A 16,656-nucleotide genomic window follows, 5' to 3' on the forward strand; every position below is an offset into this window, starting at 1 on the left:
ACTGGTAGCAGATGCTGTTTTCATCTTCTCCATCCACCATGAGATGAACACCAGGTCTGATTATGGAACACACCAATCACAGGACATGTTTGACGTGACATAAGGAGAATAAAACGACCAACTGCTGCTCAGGGAAATGGAACAAGACTGTCTGCCATCGTCCAAAGAGTCAAGTCTGCTGAGTCCAGATCAGCGTCCAAAGTTCAGTTTGTTTTATAATGTCAAGCAAAAACTCCTGCATTATACGAATATGAGACAAAAATGTTGTGTGAATAAAACCATACACACCATTTTCACAAACTTTGCAGATGATTCTGCCTGTTGGACTAACCGTGCTCCAAAGGTCACCAGATTACAGGAGTGCTGGCGTGTGTCTGCAAGTGTTGTGTCTCCTCCTGCTCCGTCACACAGATCTGCAACATGTGAGGGCACCACTGAAGCAGCAGCCTGGTCAGGGAAGCTTTGCTGGTTCGGATGAGACTTCATTTTAGCACCGACGTGTGAGGAATTTCATTTCAGAGTCACACACCTTTACAAAGATACCCACATCCAAGCACTAAATGAGCTGATAATCAGATGCATTCAGGACTTGAATTAGAAAAAAAGTAAGAGTAAAAAAGTAACAAAAGTTGTTTCATTTTTTTTAAGGCTAAGCACGCTATGGTGAGGTTCAGAGGGACAGATTCGAATAAAGATTGTGGTGTAATGTGGCAGTGTTGTTTTGGTATTTAAGAAACTTTCAAAAGCTATATGTAAGTATGAATAAGTCATCACTAATTCATCCAAGTATTTTTATCGTCCAACCTGGTTGAACAGCGGGTAAAACAACGTAAAGGGGGCAGAACCTGACTCAGCGGTTTTGGTTTTATTTGTCTTGATGTCTGATCCATCAGGTAAACAGCGCGCGGCTATTAACCACGTGACTTTCTGGGTATTTCTTCAGTCACATGACCCTGACGTCACTCCACCCTGCAGCGGCCACTGTGCGTGAAAGGCGAGTAGAATTAACATCAAACTGGTAAATACGAGTATAAAAGGTCCAAAGCAGCTGCGGGACTTGTGCTGTCTTGAGGCGAATCCCCCTTTTCAGGCTGCAGTTGTGACTTTAGCCTCCGGGGCTAGCTAGTGCGGCATCACCTAGCTCAGGAAGCTAACGAGCTGCTGCCAGTTTGTTTTTGTCATTTTGCTCTGAGGCAGTTAAAGGAGAAACCAGGCAAACATGACACAGATCGGCGGCGTCCAGCCGGTGTTCCTGGCAGTCACGGTACATCTGATTTTGGGTGAGTATGATAACGTAATTAACCTCGAAGGTCACGAACATAACTAACGAGTGCGTCTGGTACACCAGGCTTAGCCGAGTTAGCTTGTGTTGTTCATGACGCTCCTCTCAACCCTTGATTTGACGGGAGCGCGTCAACTATTGTGGTATTTTTCCAACAAAGCTGCGATTATGTGGCCCAAATAACGTGTTAAAACGATGAAGTAGAATGCATCTGATAAAGGGCGCATGCTTTATTAAAGCACTGCAGTTTACGGTTTAACCAGTCTAACCAGACCAACATTTAAATTCATATTCCACGACGAAAATATATAAAAATAATCAGTAAAAATATATGATCATCTTACCCCATTTAATGGGTTATTTAGTGGTTTAGAAGCACAATAATGCAGTTGGAATGAAATCAGTAAATTAGTTTTCTGAGTACTAGTTGTCCGTGTTGCCTTCACGGACTAACCTTTTACATATATTTGAAATGAAAGACAAAATAAAGCTAAATAACACATATTAGTGCTGTCCAAAAGGATAAGATCTGTGCCTGGAACATTGGAAAATGTTCTCAAACTGAGAAAAAAAGACATTAGAGACCAATAAACTTAGTTTTGGTGCTGATAAACTCCTAAAGAGGAATTTGTGTAAAGAAACCTACTAACAATGATACCTGAATAAACTATATAAGTCACTGCACAGACTAACTAAGCATGAGAATATTCCCAAAATAAATAATTACAACCCTTATTTCTGCTCCTTTTCTGTGTGGTTGGAAATAGAAATTAGCATTCCTTGGAAATACCTCAGTAAATCCCAGCTCCTCTAGATTTATATTTCCTTAAATACCTTTTGCCTCTTGCAGCCACTGTCCTGCATCAGACCTTTGCCACCGTGACCCCGCCTGTGACCCCGCCTGTGACCACCGCTGCGCCGCACAAGGAGCCCGGCAGGCCAGACCAAGGAGACTACCAGGTGACCAGCAGTAATGGAACGGTGTGTTTTCTGGCATCCATGGGCCTCCAGCTCAACATCACCTTCAACTCAACCTCCCAGAACAAGGTACCTAAATGCTGAAGGAGCTCCTCTGATATGGAAACAAATCTGTACATAATCCAAATTCAACTGGATCAACAAAAACGCTCTGTCATTTTCATAATGTAGCTGAAATGTGCGACTCATGAACGACAATAAGAAGAATAAGCAAACTTAATTTTAATTTTCTTCAGGACTGCTCACTGTGACCAATAAAATGAAGAAAAAGATGTTTAAGAGTTAAGATTTCCCAGCAACTAGATACCGAAACTCAATTTGTAAATTGTCAAATTTCCAACATTTTTAAATTTATAGCTGCATCATTTCACTCCTAAATAACATTAGAAATGCTTGATACTTGATAGTATGAGCACTCACCGATGCATTTTGGTGTCGGGAGCAGCCTGAAGTGTTTGAACAGGATGTGAGGCACATGATGATCTGTTGTGTTGTTGCACCACCATCTTCTGGCGACCGGCACCACTCCACAAGTTTGTGTGGCCTGAGTATCATGGCTGGTGTTGACATACTTTGGAATCAGGCTTGTAGCGGCCCACTGGGGCTCACCCATGCATAAGTAAAAGTAAATTAATACTTTCTTAATATCGCGTGGGAACATCTTATCTCAAAATAACATCACTGTTTCTCTTTCTAACTTGATACCGAACATCCCACTTTTAATTCTTGGATTGTGTGGCAGCACTATGCAGAAAATGCAGTTTGGATGATTTATTTTTAATTTTATTTGTGTCTGTTACGGTACAGATTTGCTTGGATACATCCTGAGGTGATGGCAGGCAATGATTTGCTTTCCCCTCAGGCATCAATATTCTCATTTTATTCTCTCTTGAAATTGAAAAGACTCCTTTGTTTGCTCTCAGACTCTGCAGGAGGTCATTAACATTCAACCTAACGTGACAAAGAGCTCGGGATCATGTGACACAAGCAGCGCCCTTTTGACGCTCACCACAGATGCAGAGAAGACCAACCTCACCTTTGTTTTCGCCCTGGTAACTTCTCTCCTCTCTCCTCTGACTTGCGCAAACTCGCTGTTTTCCCTCCTGTGCTTCTCAAAACAACCGCTAGATGGCGCCAACGGTAAACTTGTTTTCTCCTCAGAACACTACATCCAATAAGTACCATCTAAGCGAAGTGTCTCTGTCAGCAGCTTTGCCTGACATGAAAGGTATGCAAACTCTGGTTACTATGGAGATATTTGTCGTGTAAGGCTCATGAGTCCCTGACAGCAGTAGCTAAATGTGCACTTGATGGCAGACACACTCAAAATAACACTGCTTGAATAATTGTAAATCAGCAATGACTTCACCTCTCTGTGTTCTCCTCTGTTCCAGAGGCCTTCGTGGCCCAGAACCACAGCCTGGAGTACCTGCGAGGCACCCTGGGGTTCTCTTACATGTGCCGTGAGAGGCAGACTCTCGGCGTGACCCCGGATTTCGCCATTAACACCTTCCAGGTGCAGGTGCAGCCCTTCGGTGTCACTGGAAAGCAGTTTGCTGCCGGTAAATTCTGGTTGGATGAAGAAGAAAATGATCATATAAATCGGTTAACAGTAGTTTGAAATTTGGGTTGTTTTTTTTGTGTCTCCCAGCTGAAGAATGCCAGCTGGATAAAGACGACATGCTGATCCCCATCATCGTGGGAGCGGCGTTGGCGGCTCTCGTCCTCATCGTGCTCTCGGCGTACCTCATCGGCAGGAAGAGGAGCCACGCCGGCTACCAGTCCATTTGAGGTCCCTCGTCACCTTTAGGTTCCCCCAGGGCCAGCGTGCACTGTCCCACCCTTGAGATTAACCACTGTTTGATGAGACTTAACACTCCCTGTCCTCATCCTCTGTGTTCTGTTCTCTGCCCTCGTCAGTAACACTGACCCTTAGTGGATGTTACTCTGAAACTCTGATACATTCTGTTCGAAAAAAAAAAAAGGGAAATGGTTTGGAGATGACTGAACTGAACAAGTATCACTACATGTACAACAAGGGATGATATTAGGAGGTCTGTATTGTATTATACTATTTATGATATCTCTGATAGGAGTTTTGAGGGATTGGGGGCTTTCAGGAGATTGGTTTTTGGGAATGTTTATTAAGATTAACATCAAAAAGGGACTGTTTCAGGTTGTTAGTTCAGACTGTTAAAGTCTGAATGGTTTTACTGCAGCTTGGTGTTCATCCCTGATTTTGGGATATATATTTTTTTCACTAAGGGAAGCATGATGTGTCTATCCTCTGATTTTCGCCTTGTGTGGTAGAGTGTGTGGTTAATATAAGGCGACTCTGGCAGTGCCTGTTTCTTAAAGGAATACAACATCAGATTCTGTGCAGATCCATTAAAAGTGCATGTTCATTTTTTTGCTTTAGACTTGCAAACAAGCAGATTTAGTGACCTTTGAACACAGAACATATGCTAACATCTGAATCATGCTAACATCTCCTGGTCCAATGGGGTCCATTCTGTCATTTAGGAATAGTCACTAAATGGTACTATAGTACTGAAACAGTCTAAAAATACGAAGAGTGCTGGAAAAAGTGACTGTTGTTCCTTGATGGTTGTATTTCCTGGTTATTTCTTAGTCAAATTGCCCTGTGTGCCCTGAGAAACAGTCCTGCCCTGAAGTAATGTGGCCAAAAGGCTGTGGTCAGTCTTCACGAGTGCCTTCCCACGACAGAGATGAGATGGAGCCACTCGCTGACGCTGGGCTGTCCCGTCCTGCACAGCCTTCATTTCCTGTTACTACCATAGAGTGTTTGTGTTTTCTGCCCTCCCTCATCTAAGGGTCCTGATTTAATGAGCTTTTAGAGTTGTTTGAACTGTTTTCTAAAGGAGAGGTCAATAAAACTGGATGAGTGAAGCCGAGTGAATTTGTCTTCTTTATATTTTGGGATATTTAGTGGAGCTTGGTCGTGAGAAGACTGAGGTGGATTCCTGCCCCCGAGTGTCAGGAACTAATGTGGTTGCAAAGTGACACTTTGTTCTGGAATTTGTTTGAATTTCTATTGTTTCAGAGATATATGTATATTTAAACAAAACAACATAAATCACTACTATCCTAATTTTATTTGTGTACTTTATACGACATTGTACAGTCCAATTCCAATAATTAGCTTTTAAATCACGATAGTCGTTAAATGCTGTTAAATGTTAACAGAAAACTATGACTTCATAATAATTGATCTGCCAAAGTTATAAAGTAAGTTAGAGAAACAAGGAAACATAAATTACATTTTGTCACACGTTTAAAGACAAACTCCGTTTAAAACTGCAGTTTTGAAGTTTGATTGCCGCTCGTCTCTTACCACTGCTGCCTCTAGGGGCGCTGCTGAGCCTCGGCTGGGTTCAATAAAAGTCCTGTTTTTTAACTCTAGTTGGAAATAAGTGAGATAAAATAATTGATGACATCAGCTCTCCATCCAGTAACCCCCAGCACGTATCAGCGGTGAGAGTGTTTCCTTTGTCCGATCACCAGCCAGCACTTTATGACCGTCCAGATTCTTCCTCCTGGATTTGCTTTGTGCATTTCTCTCTCAGTTTCTGAACAGTCGTCATGGACAGGCTGCCGGGCTCTGTGAATATTCTCTGTCAAATAAAAGGCAACAGAATGTAAAAAAAAAAGGATCTTTGAACATTTTCGCCTTTGCTGTATCAGCCCATGGTAAGAATTTAACTGTCTTAAGCTACATTGACTACCTGGATTCCCATTTTAGTAGTTTGAAAATAAAAATAAAATTCTGCTTTAGGTGCTTTTCCGTCTAAACATCTCTGACATTAACAGTGTCCAGCTGGAGCCAACTAGAGACTAAAAATCTAGTCAAAGATTTTCCTCGGGTAAGATGCTTCGCTACTGTTAAAGACGTCTGTGTTGGAAGGCTGCAGTTCAGGAGGTAACTGAGATTTACAACACAATTGCTTTTAAATACTAAACCAAATAACTACAATAAGGAAGAAGAGCAATATTGAATAACTCTTCAGAATTTTACAGATTTTAGACACAATAGGAAGTCAAAGATCTTCTCTGGTGAGCAGTTACTCCAGAAAAAGGGCCCCACCTGCATGAAGGAATGACATTCCAGAGAAAACGCTCCACAGGTGATCTGTCTGAAGCACTGACACACGTCAGGCAGCGAGCGGGCTCGCAGGATCTCCGGCTGGTGGTGCATGATGAGCGTCAGAGCAACACGGAACAGAACCTTGGAGCCTTCGTAGAAGAGACAGTCCCAGACCCGCAGGACCGTCTGCAGGGGACAGAAACCACGGGGAGTTTGGAAAAGATTTACGCCAACACGCTCCAGTTTTCTCTCACCTCAATCGGGAGAACGTCAACATAGAGGCAGATGAACCAGCGGGACACCACCAGCATCCATATGCCAGGATACTGGGCCATGAGCTGTCCCACTGCAGGAGATTTCATCTTCACCAGCTCGCTGAGCACCTCCACGTCCGCCTTCAGACCCAACATGGACGGGCTGTAATAATCTGTCAGACAACATTTTAGAGGCTAATCGGTTCAGTAAGTAAAGTAAATACTTGCTGTACGACATGACCTTTGGGTTAAACAGGATGCGGTGTCTGCTGCTATAGAAAATTAGCCATTGCGTCTTTGTAATTGTAGTTTTCCTCTCTGACTTTCCATATCACTCCTGCATAACTAAAAATAAAGACAAATGCCCTGAAATTAAGAGTGAATTAAGATTCACATTCTATTCCCGTGTAGATTAGAAAAGTGGCCACAAATCCCCACCCGGGCAAGCACACATGGTGACATATCTCAAACACACCCAAAGGTTTCACAGTCACGTGGAGCCTGGGTGGTGTTTCCATTCATCTCAAAGGATTTCTCTCATGTTCAATTCCTGATATTATCAGCAGAATAGGAGTGCAGGTTATCGTTGGTTCCTCCTGAGGAAGGTCATTCTGGTGATATCCAATTATAGGATTAATGCCGACCTTGTTTGATCCTTCATCAGGAGCGTTTTACACATCAGCCACAGGGTAAATTTTTAAAACCTTTCCCAAAGGTTTTCCAGCATTGACCTTTTCCATCAAAGGTACCTGGTAACATTTTGGCTAACAAGGCATCCATGAGCCAGAATGACTTCTCCTCATCTTTGGTGATGATGATGAGGTATCCTGCGATGAAGTTCATACCCTGGAACAAACACAGGCCGCTCTGATTCCCTCCGATTCTCCGGATCACCGATCAGACATGGACACATACTTAATTACTGACTATCGCAGCCTTGTGTTATCCCATCAGATTCAACTGTTTGGCTGCAACTCCTACTAGATGATGTGGCCGTTGTCTTCACCTGGCAGTACCCCACAGCCTCATTATGGTGACCGTAGGCGACGAGCACGTTGAACAGGGAGCTCTGCAGACTCGCTTCAGACTTGAAGAGGATGTTGTCAGGAAAGGTCCGATGAATGTCTGGCAAAAAAAAAAAAGTACTTTCACACTGCTAATGCAAGTCGCTTAAGGAGAGAATGAGGGCTGACGTGTTCTTCCGACCGTTTGACCTTCAGCAGGAGGAGCTGGAGCTGCTCAGCCCAGGCGTGACGGCCTCACCTGCGTGAATGGTCTCCGTCAGCGGGGCTTGGTGCCGCGCGGCCAGCAGGGACCGGTAATAACCGGGGCGGCTCTCCAGTTGTTCCTGTGCGCCACTGGCTGCCATCCAGATCCTGGAGCGGTGCTCGCTGGGCACGCCTTTGCGCACGTACCTTTTCACTTTGAGAAAGATTGGTTTATCTGCAGGAGCACAGGGATGAACAGGAAGCGGAGAGGCTGCGTTCACGATCCGTCACCTGTCAGGTTCTTCTCAATGTGCGGGCTCTCCTGCAGGAGCTTGGACCATCTGAGAGACCGTCTGTTGAGAACGGCCACATACTCGTTCATCATTTCTTTGTAGGACTCGTAGTCGTGAGCTCTCTCAAAGCCATAGGGGTCAATCCTGCAGCGACAGTTTACACACGTCTACAGTCAGGCAGCAACTGAGGAACTCCAAAGACCGACTGGCTTGAGCGACTTTGAACACATCACCAGAAAGCTCGTCTTAATCCCGAGATCCTGTCTGACTCCGTTGGTGCTATTATGGATGATATTTCAGCCATGAAACAGCTTTAACAGAGAAACAGGAAGCACTGAAAGGGCCGACACCTGGGCTATCTGCCCCCCTCCCGGCCCTCTTTCACCGGGCTGTTGTCTGACAGTTCAGCCTGGACCAGCTCGAGTTTCTCCAGCAGGGAGATCAAATGTCTCTGCTGAACGATCAGCCCGTTTCCAATTACACTCAGTTACAAGCAGCTAAAACAGAACCTTCAGCAACTCCCAGAAAATCATTGACAGCGTTCCCAGGAGTGAGTTATTGGATGGGGGTGGGGTGTTGACTGGTAGCAGCACCGCAAACCAGACGAGCTGAGAGAACAAGGACATGGAAGACACGTTCAGGTATCAGCAGATTCAAACGTACCTTTCACCGTCGGGGTCGTGAGGGAGCGGGCGAGGAAGACCTCCTGACGCTGGCCTCTCCATTGCGTGTCTGCTGGAGCAGGTTCAGGACTCACACATCTGTATTCCGGCTCGGAGCATCAGCTGACTGGCTGAGGGGGCGGGGCCACAGGTGGAGGTGACACCCAGGTAACGTCCACACGCATGTGTACATGCAAAACAGCCGGCGAAAGGCGAGTGTTTGCCCTTTATCATGGCTACCGACCACAACGGGTTTGTAAATAACAAAGGAAACAGGAGGCGGCAAAGATTTAGCAATAAATCCAAACCCAACCAGCTTTTTGTGTCCAATTTTATGTGTCCAATCATCCCCGTGCACGACTGAAGCTGCCACCCCACCCTAAACATTCTTTTTCAGGCTTCAGATGAGCCGAGAGAGAAAAGCATGTCCGTGGATGGTAATGAGAGGACTTTTAATTGATATTTCATCTTATTCAAGCACCTGTTCTATAATTACAAGGTGACTATTGAGAAACCACACAGCTGATTTATTCTGCCTGTGAAAGGTGACGGAACCCACAGACCCGAAGACTCAAATAAAGCCTGGAGAAAAAAAGAAATGACAAACTCCTGACTCGTGTGAATGAAGATGAAAGTGGTAGCAAATGTCACCTGACCTTTATTTTATTGTGGTGTAAACAATCCTTCCAATTCCAGTACCAAGTTCCATCACCATTTATGACACAACTGATATTAGCACATATCAGCACTCATCAGGGTGAATATTTGATTCGCTTTAAGCCGTATTTAGCACGTTTGTGTGGGCTAACATGGGATGCTGAATAGTTTAGTGGGATTTTAAATCTGGTTTCACTGGTTTAATGTGACATAATGGAAAAAAAACGTATGCTTTATTAATCACTTTAAATGAACAATATACTACTTACATTATGCATCAACACTGATCTAATTGCACTACTTTCTGTAACAGATGGGCTTGAAGAGAAACACGGAACATATTTATACTTAAGGCCTTTTTGTTTTCTGGTTGACTCTCGGCTTCTGAGCGGATGGCTTCACGCCACCATAACGTAACATATGTACCATGCAACCGTAAAGGTATTAACTTTAAAATTCCCTTTAATGCTGCTCCATCAAAGCATCAAGACATAAAAAGCTTTTTTTAAACCAACCAGTGACCCCTCCCCACATCTTCCTACAAGAAACCAACACCAATTTTTCGGAGTTAAAGCACTTTTTCCCACAGGGTGAAATGTTTTTTGTTTTGTAAAACGTTCAAACATGCATTCAAGCGCTCGCACCAACTCGGTGACATCACAGAACCACCAAATACTTATTCTGAGGCATCCTTTTATCACTTATATTATTTACTGTACATAAAGGTTCATCTTCTGTACTTTATAAATTGAACATGTTTATATTATTCTTCATATAGCTCTGTTTTGAAACTGTCCTCGTAGCTACAGTATGTACAGTAAGAATGTCCGTGGTCCTGATGGCGCTGGTGTGGGGAGCATCCTGTCCCAGGGAGACGCGGGACTCCATCAGAATGTGGCACGACGCACGGCTGGCCCGGGACGGGCTCCAAATGCAGTTTTCCACCGTCCTGTTGCCTTAGCGTACACGCAGCAGGTGGTCCATCTCTGGGCACCGAGGCGCTCCACACCTGCGACCTGAGCGCAGGAGGGGGGGCGCGCCGAAGGCAGCGGCCGGACGGCGGCCGTCCCGGCAGCGTCTCGCCACGACCGACGCTGCCGGCTCATCTCAAAGTCTGCGCTCGGGCCGCCGGAGGCCGGCTTCCCGTCAGTCTGAAGTGCTTCCGTTTTCTCACCAAAGTTTACAATTTCACTCTTTTGTACAAGTCTTAAAAAGAAACTATGAAGTCACTGTAAAAGAACCCGAGTCCTGGTGCGCCGCGGCTGCGGCTGGACTTAGAGAGTTTTGCGTTTTGATCCCGTTACGATCGGACGGGCAAATTCCACAAAATCGTCTATCAGGACCGGCCACGCTCCTGGAAGACAAACCCTGGTTAGTGACGGAGGCGGAGCACAGACGGGACGTTCTGGCCGCCCACACTCACCCTCCTCGTCATAATTTGACATGTCGTCTGCAATCATGTTCCCAAAGTCCAACAGTAAGTTCCAGGTGTCCTTGGGGATGGATCGTTTGTGGTGTTCCTGCAGGTGACAAGTGTTGCTGAACACATCTGGACACACGCGGCTCAGCCCCCCCCACCGACCCAGTAGCCCTTTAGCACTGGGAACTGTGCCCCCGGTCCGAGGAGGCGCTCGTTCTACCCCACATCGATACTTAGATCATACGTGACGGGCTGCAGGCGACTTTAATGGTTAAACCATTCAAATTTCATTGCACCTTTGGACATATTTGATCGTGTTTTATTCCTGTTTCATCCCTTAAACTCACCAAAAGGAATCTGTTCCAGAGATCAAGAAACTTAAACCTCCCTGATAGGACCAGGTTCCAGTAGGCTACGGCCATCTCCAAGTCTAGAAAAAAGAGAGACAAATGAGAAAGGCTGATCCCAGCAGAGGTCAGTGAGACCGTTCCCAGGTCACTGCTTACCCAGACCCTTCTGTGTAGGATTTTTGGCAAAGTTAAAGGTGAACTGGTAGAAATCCTTGAACTTTGTACCGTCTTTGAGCTCCTGCTCCAGCCTGGGCAGGATGGTCTTCAGTTTTTCTGGGCTGTCACACCTAAAACACACCAGACCAGTTAACCCCCACCCCAGGAACAGATTAAATAGAGCGGACACACAAACATACTGACATCATCTTTGACACCTGAAACTCAAACTTCAAACCGCTGCAGCTCTCCCAGGCCGTGATTCCGAGAAGACACAGAATACTGTGGCTGAGTGGCTCTATATATAGACGGCTGTCTGGGCCGCACTGGGTCGCCGTGTTTATGTCCACTGCTGCTTCCTCTTAATTACCAAGTCAATTTCACCCCCTTTTTACTTTATAACATTAAACCTTGGTGCAGAGACCAAATGGTGATCCATCCCTGCACCGTATTACCCGTCCAGTCAAACCATGTTGGACTGGTTAGATGTTGTTCTACTTCCTGACGACCTCTCCACCTGGAACATGTTGTCCCTCCAGTAATAAACAACAAATAACACAAATTGTGCTGCTTTAGAGTTCCGTGTAGCCACTGTAAATACTTTTCCACAGTGTAAAGTTCCATTAATGAGTTTAGTACTTGTGTTTTCATGTGTCTTTTGATCTTTCCCCCCTAAATCCTGACAGAACCTCAAACGACCTGCAGAGCATCAACAGAGCATACGCCCCAGCCCAGGCCGAGCCAGCACTCATATAAGATCCTGCCGAAGGTCCGACTCTCACCCCAGCTCTGTCATTCCATCCATAAATTCCTTTTTGGAGAACTCGCACTGAGTGGCAGCGCGGAACTTCCAGGCCACGACCAGCACCGTGATGCTGGTGGGATCCAAGGAGAGGTCATCACAAAACTGCTGGATCCCGTCGATGCCAATCTTGTTCTCATCCTGGGGATCTACCCGTGGGGAAAGATCCCACACGTCCACCCGTTAGATAAACCACAACCTCACTCATAGAAATCTATTAAAGTGCAACACAAACGTCATCACCCACGATCCTGCTCACCTTTGTAGCGGTTGTAGAGCTGCTCGAGCCTCTTCCGGTCCACTGATGTTTTCATGGATTCTTTACAATACAGATCTGGATTCTGAAAGTAGTTGTCCGTAGCAACCTCTAGTTTCCAGTCATTCTGCGTGAGGCAGTACACGGCTGTCTTCTCCCCAGCCTGTGTGAAGGACATGAACTGCCGCACCTTGTCCCTCTGCGAAGACTTCAGCTTATGCTGCGTGAGAACGGGACAGGGGCTGTCAGACACGGGTGCGATGAGACCGCAGAGCACCGACACCAGGACGCAGACGCAGACGCAGAACAGAAGACAGACGGAAACAAACAGCGGCAAGGAAAACTCCACAGGCATTCAGGCAGGCGGGAAGAGAAGACAGCACCACTGACACATACTTAAAGAGGTTAGGCTGTCAGGCTGACAAACACAGGTTACGCGGGGCTGTCCAACACGGCAACACGGCTTATTCTGTTTGGGGGGGGGTCTGGGCATCTCAAAGCACACGCTGTACCCAAGAGGGCCCCTCAGATAGCTCCATTCATAGATGTAACATGAGACACAGGATGCCATCAACAGGACCTCAAGGTGTAACAAGTCTGGTGTGCAGCACACACACACACACACACACACACACACACACACACACACACACGGGCCTCTGAGTTAGACGGCAGTGAGTTTGTTGGGCTACAGGAAGAAAGTAACAAAACAGGAGCGGATCACTTGAGATCCACTAATACTAGAAACACACCACAAAAGGGATCCCAATACTAAAATGATGGCGTTGCTTCAGGTCCCACCAGTGTGAGTGGACTGGCATTAACTTCCTGTCCGTTCGGGCCACATCCGTTATTCCCACTACAGTGGTGTAACTGATATATGAATTATTTGGGGATAATTGGCAGCTTAATTAATTGACGACCATGTTTAAATAGAGCTGCTGACACACTTGGTTCTAATTGTTGCTTTTTCCCATCAACAAGCAGGCTGTGACATCTGGGGGTTCTTCTTTTCCACAAAATAACTCCAAAAGCTATGAACACATTGAATGAAATCTCCAGGAAATGTTCATAATCTGCCAAAGAAGACCTCTAAATTTGGATGATGTTCCAGATTCCGGAGGGGCTCTGACCTTTGACCTTTCGGAGATCATAGGTGATGGTCAAAGCCAACCTGCTGATATGTAACCTGGCGTCACTTGACAACATGTGAGGAAATGAGCCGTTTTAATTTGAACAAGCACCATTAAAGGAAGACCCCTCCGATCTCTCTCACGGGTGCCTTGATTCTCTAAATGGAATCACAGTCTATAATCTGCCCCCTCAATCAGTGATCCTTTCAGAGGCTCGCTCTTAAATACAGGAGCAGCCATATACGGAGCCACACAGCCTCCCTGGAGGGATTCCACTTAGTTTTGTGTGTGGCTCAATATGAGGCGGTGGCTTGTTCCTTTTACTTTCTTGCCACACTAACAGTGACTTGAAGGGTGAATAAATGCATGAGATTAACTTGGCAACAGATGTGAATTCAGAATCCTTTCACCTTATTATATCAGTGAACTTTCTCATGAATTACATGATGCTGCTAAAAACATCTGCAACAAGTGTTTAATGAGACGTTAATGTGAGCGCTTGCCTCAAATCACCTGTCAAAACGCTGCACGGAGCACCGAAATAGAGCCGTTCCCCATCCCAACCTTCCATTCTAGGAACACCTTTCCACCCTAATATGAACATTTACTCCCGAACAGTCAAGTACATCAGCCAAACACCTTTGTCCACGAGACACAGGGAGCATCCATGTAACCTAACCCTAACCCTAACCCTAACCCTAACAATGAATGATCCTTAACAATGTCGTGTTTGAAATGATGGAGATAAATCACCAATCAAATCAAACTATACAAACTAAACAATGGAAATGTTCCAGCAAATGACACAGTTTGTCTTTCTACCAGAGATGGGACTGAGCTCCGAGTGCTCCAGTGAGAACGTCTGTCTCAGAATAGCTGTCAACCACCTTTGGACCGAACCTCCAGTCATGCGGGAGCTGAGCGTCCGGGTCAGCCCACTGCTCCAGAGACGCTGAGCGTCCGGGTCAGGATAAAGCTGTGGAGGAGACCTGCTAAAGACAGTCCCACTGATGCTACAGTCAGTGGACTTGTGATAAGCAGCTGATTCGGAAGCAACGTGTCCTCGAGGTGAATGTGTTCTAATGCATTTGGGTCAAAAATTTCATTTGATTTTTTGACATTTTAGGGGAACCTGAGCTTCCATTGCAGCCTTGGACTAATTGCTGCTGCCTCAGACTCCAACTTAGGCATCAACATTTAGCATCGCATCAACTCACATTAACATTAACAATTTGATGATTGCAAACAACCACAGCATCAGTAACGACCCTGTTCCCAGCGCAGTCAGACGAGGAGAACGGCGTTGGGTTGACCCAGCAGCAGACCCCCCCCAACAGTCCAAGGGTGCTTCTGATGGTGAGTGAATGAGTGATGTCCACTCTGCTGCTCCACTGACAGTAAGACATTAAGCAGCCCCGTGGCTATTTCTATTGAACAGCAAAATAAAGGGCAACTCATTTTAGAACTGAAGCCACCGTTGCCAGCGCCAGGTCCATGTCCCTAAATTATGAAGCAGATGGAAGCTGTTGCAGTCATGAGACTGGATTTGTAATCAGACGTGTAATAACTGGCATCAGAGCGACGTGAATTAGACAACTAACAATACTTAATGTACATAAAACACATGTTCACCGACTCGTTGCTGAGTAGTTAATCATAAAATGAAAACAAATTGGCCGTTTTACATTGGCCACTGTCACGAACACTAAAAAAGAAAGAAAAGCGTCATAATACACAGTTGTAAGTGGCAATGAACAATCCTGGGGTAGAGGGGCCCACGGCTATATTCTTACAGGGGGCCAATGTTTCGATCTGTGCCTCGCCTTCCCCCCCAGGGTGCTAAACTATGATGAGACACCCACATATAAAATGTGCCCATCTTCCCTTTGCAGCCACGTGTATTTGTCCCTGTAGTTTCTGACTGTAGATGAAGTCAATCATCCCTTAGTTCTAACACAGTGTAACCTCGTTGGAACAGTGTGTGTTGCTGTGACTTCTGGGACACCAAATGTCAGGGTCCTCAAACCAGTTGTCTCCCAAGCACAAGAGGACAAACTGAGTCAAAGGCAGTGGCCCAGAAGGACAGACTTCACAATAAAAGCATCAGCAACCCCAGCTGAACACCCAGGGCCTGCAAAACACCAGTGCGAATACATGTGGGTCCGCTACATAGTGACACTGGCTAGCGTTAGCCACAATATGTTACTGGCCTTAACCATGACAGCAATCCTGCACCCGGCTGTGGGGAAATGGGAAAGCCAGAACAATTCCCGGATGACCCAGTGTGAGTGTGTGTTTCAGGACCGAATGCAGACTTGCTTACAGCCCAAGTTGCCATTAGGGACGCGTAGCTAGCTGCTCTCAAAATACCTACTGACCTTTCCTGTAATAGCAGCGAACAAAGTAACTCATCATAACAGGCGTGATAGGGCACGACACAGTATGAATTTTAATAACAAGACGGTAGCAAAGAAGGCAAACCTTCATGGCACTAATGACAACGCCTGGGTGTGTGTTTATTTTGATTACCTACCATTTTCACACTCGCTGTTTGACCAATTTGGAAAGCCGACTGTCTGTCGCTGTTTCTTCTTCTTCGTTCTGCTTTTTAAACAGCAAATGACAGATGTGGTGACGAGGGAAACAGCGCCGCCACCTGTCCGGGAGGGCGAGCTACAGTCGCAAAACTTGGCAAATGCAACACGCAAACGACTCGTAAACAAATCCGACAAAAATGACTACAGTAGTCCCTTTACTCCCCGCATGTTTTAAAAATCTTTCTTTGCAGCATTAAGTGTCCTGGAACAGGGTACTGTAACTTTTCTTACCTCATCCAGGGAAGTTAAAAGACGTCTGAATGTTTGCAAAAATTATCGTTATTTTAGTGGAATTTTGGAGTGTTACCTGTTTCAATCAAATGCAGAAGTGGAAACGTCTTTTGTAATATTTTGGACGATAAAATGTTTGGAAAATTTAAACCAGAATAACTCCAGATGAGGTGGCTTGGGCATCTAGTTAGGATGCCCCTTGGACGCCTCCCTGGTGAGGTGTTCAGGGCATGTCCCTCCGGTAGGAGACCCCCGGGAAGACCCAGGACACG

At 45.7% G+C, this 16,656-nt stretch overlaps 3 protein-coding genes across 5 annotated transcripts; 1 reads left to right on the forward strand and 2 right to left on the reverse strand.

Annotated features, from left to right (window-relative positions):
- The first annotated feature begins 929 nt into the window (after positions 1-929).
- Positions 930-5,170, forward strand: lamp1b (lysosomal associated membrane protein 1b). The gene is made up of 6 exons (XM_057041085.1): positions 930-1,280; positions 2,133-2,329; positions 3,184-3,312; positions 3,422-3,488; positions 3,655-3,822; positions 3,912-5,170. Exons 1-6 carry the CDS (start codon positions 1,220-1,222, stop codon positions 4,049-4,051), a joined length of 762 nt encoding a protein of 253 aa, XP_056897065.1. The 5' UTR covers positions 930-1,219; the 3' UTR covers positions 4,052-5,170.
- Positions 5,171-5,357: 187 nt separating this feature from the next.
- On the reverse strand, positions 5,358-8,924 carry LOC130530139 (growth hormone-regulated TBC protein 1-A-like). 2 transcript variants are annotated; one of them, XM_057041061.1, is made up of 8 exons: positions 8,784-8,924; positions 8,119-8,264; positions 7,883-8,041; positions 7,626-7,744; positions 7,369-7,465; positions 6,620-6,792; positions 6,366-6,551; positions 5,358-5,895 (listed from the first exon to the last, which is right to left on the reverse strand). In XM_057041061.1, exons 1-8 carry the CDS (start codon positions 8,843-8,845, stop codon positions 5,794-5,796), a joined length of 1,044 nt encoding a protein of 347 aa, XP_056897041.1. In that variant the 5' UTR covers positions 8,846-8,924; the 3' UTR covers positions 5,358-5,793. The 2 variants fall into 2 exon arrangements, with proteins under 2 accessions (XP_056897041.1, XP_056897053.1); XM_057041073.1 differs by lacking the exon at positions 7,369-7,465 and having other exon boundaries at positions 7,601-7,744.
- Positions 8,925-9,405: 481 nt separating this feature from the next.
- On the reverse strand, positions 9,406-16,215 carry LOC130531329 (DCN1-like protein 1). Of its 2 annotated transcripts, XM_057043301.1 has the most exons (7): positions 16,090-16,215; positions 12,427-12,643; positions 12,148-12,316; positions 11,366-11,496; positions 11,207-11,289; positions 10,863-10,959; positions 9,406-10,793 (listed from the first exon to the last, which is right to left on the reverse strand). In XM_057043301.1, exons 1-7 carry the CDS (start codon positions 16,090-16,092, stop codon positions 10,714-10,716), a joined length of 780 nt encoding a protein of 259 aa, XP_056899281.1. In that variant the 5' UTR covers positions 16,093-16,215; the 3' UTR covers positions 9,406-10,713. The 2 variants fall into 2 exon arrangements, with proteins under 2 accessions (XP_056899281.1, XP_056899274.1); XM_057043294.1 differs by lacking the exon at positions 16,090-16,215 and having other exon boundaries at positions 12,427-16,067.
- Between the last annotated feature and the right edge of the window lie 441 nt (positions 16,216-16,656).

This window comes from Takifugu flavidus, chromosome 1 (assembly GCF_003711565.1).
Source record: "Takifugu flavidus isolate HTHZ2018 chromosome 1, ASM371156v2, whole genome shotgun sequence".
Lineage (NCBI taxonomy): Eukaryota > Metazoa > Chordata > Actinopteri > Tetraodontiformes > Tetraodontidae > Takifugu > Takifugu flavidus.

Coding starts and splice junctions, on each gene's coding strand:
- LOC130531329 (XM_057043294.1), bottom strand. CDS start 12,778: ATGCCTGTGGAGTTTTCCTTGCCGCTGTTTGTTTCCGTCTGTCTTCTG. Junction 12,317..12,426: donor GCTCTACAACCGCTACAAAG/GTGAGCAGGATC, acceptor CCCCACGGGTAG/ATCCCCAGGATGAGAACAAG. Junction 11,497..12,147: donor GATGGAATGACAGAGCTGGG/GTGAGAGTCGGA, acceptor GGTGTGTTTTAG/GTGTGACAGCCCAGAAAAAC.
- LOC130530139 (XM_057041061.1), bottom strand. CDS start 8,845: ATGGAGAGGCCAGCGTCAGGAGGTCTTCCTCGCCCGCTCCCTCACGAC. Junction 8,042..8,118: donor CATTGAGAAGAACCTGACAG/GTGACGGATCGT, acceptor TCTTTCTCAAAG/TGAAAAGGTACGTGCGCAAA. Junction 6,793..7,368: donor GTTAGCCAAAATGTTACCAG/GTACCTTTGATG, acceptor GTTGTCTGACAG/ATTATTACAGCCCGTCCATG.
- lamp1b (XM_057041085.1), top strand. CDS start 1,220: ATGACACAGATCGGCGGCGTCCAGCCGGTGTTCCTGGCAGTCACGGTA. Junction 1,281..2,132: donor CACGGTACATCTGATTTTGG/GTGAGTATGATA, acceptor TGCCTCTTGCAG/CCACTGTCCTGCATCAGACC. Junction 2,330..3,183: donor ACTCAACCTCCCAGAACAAG/GTACCTAAATGC, acceptor GTTTGCTCTCAG/ACTCTGCAGGAGGTCATTAA.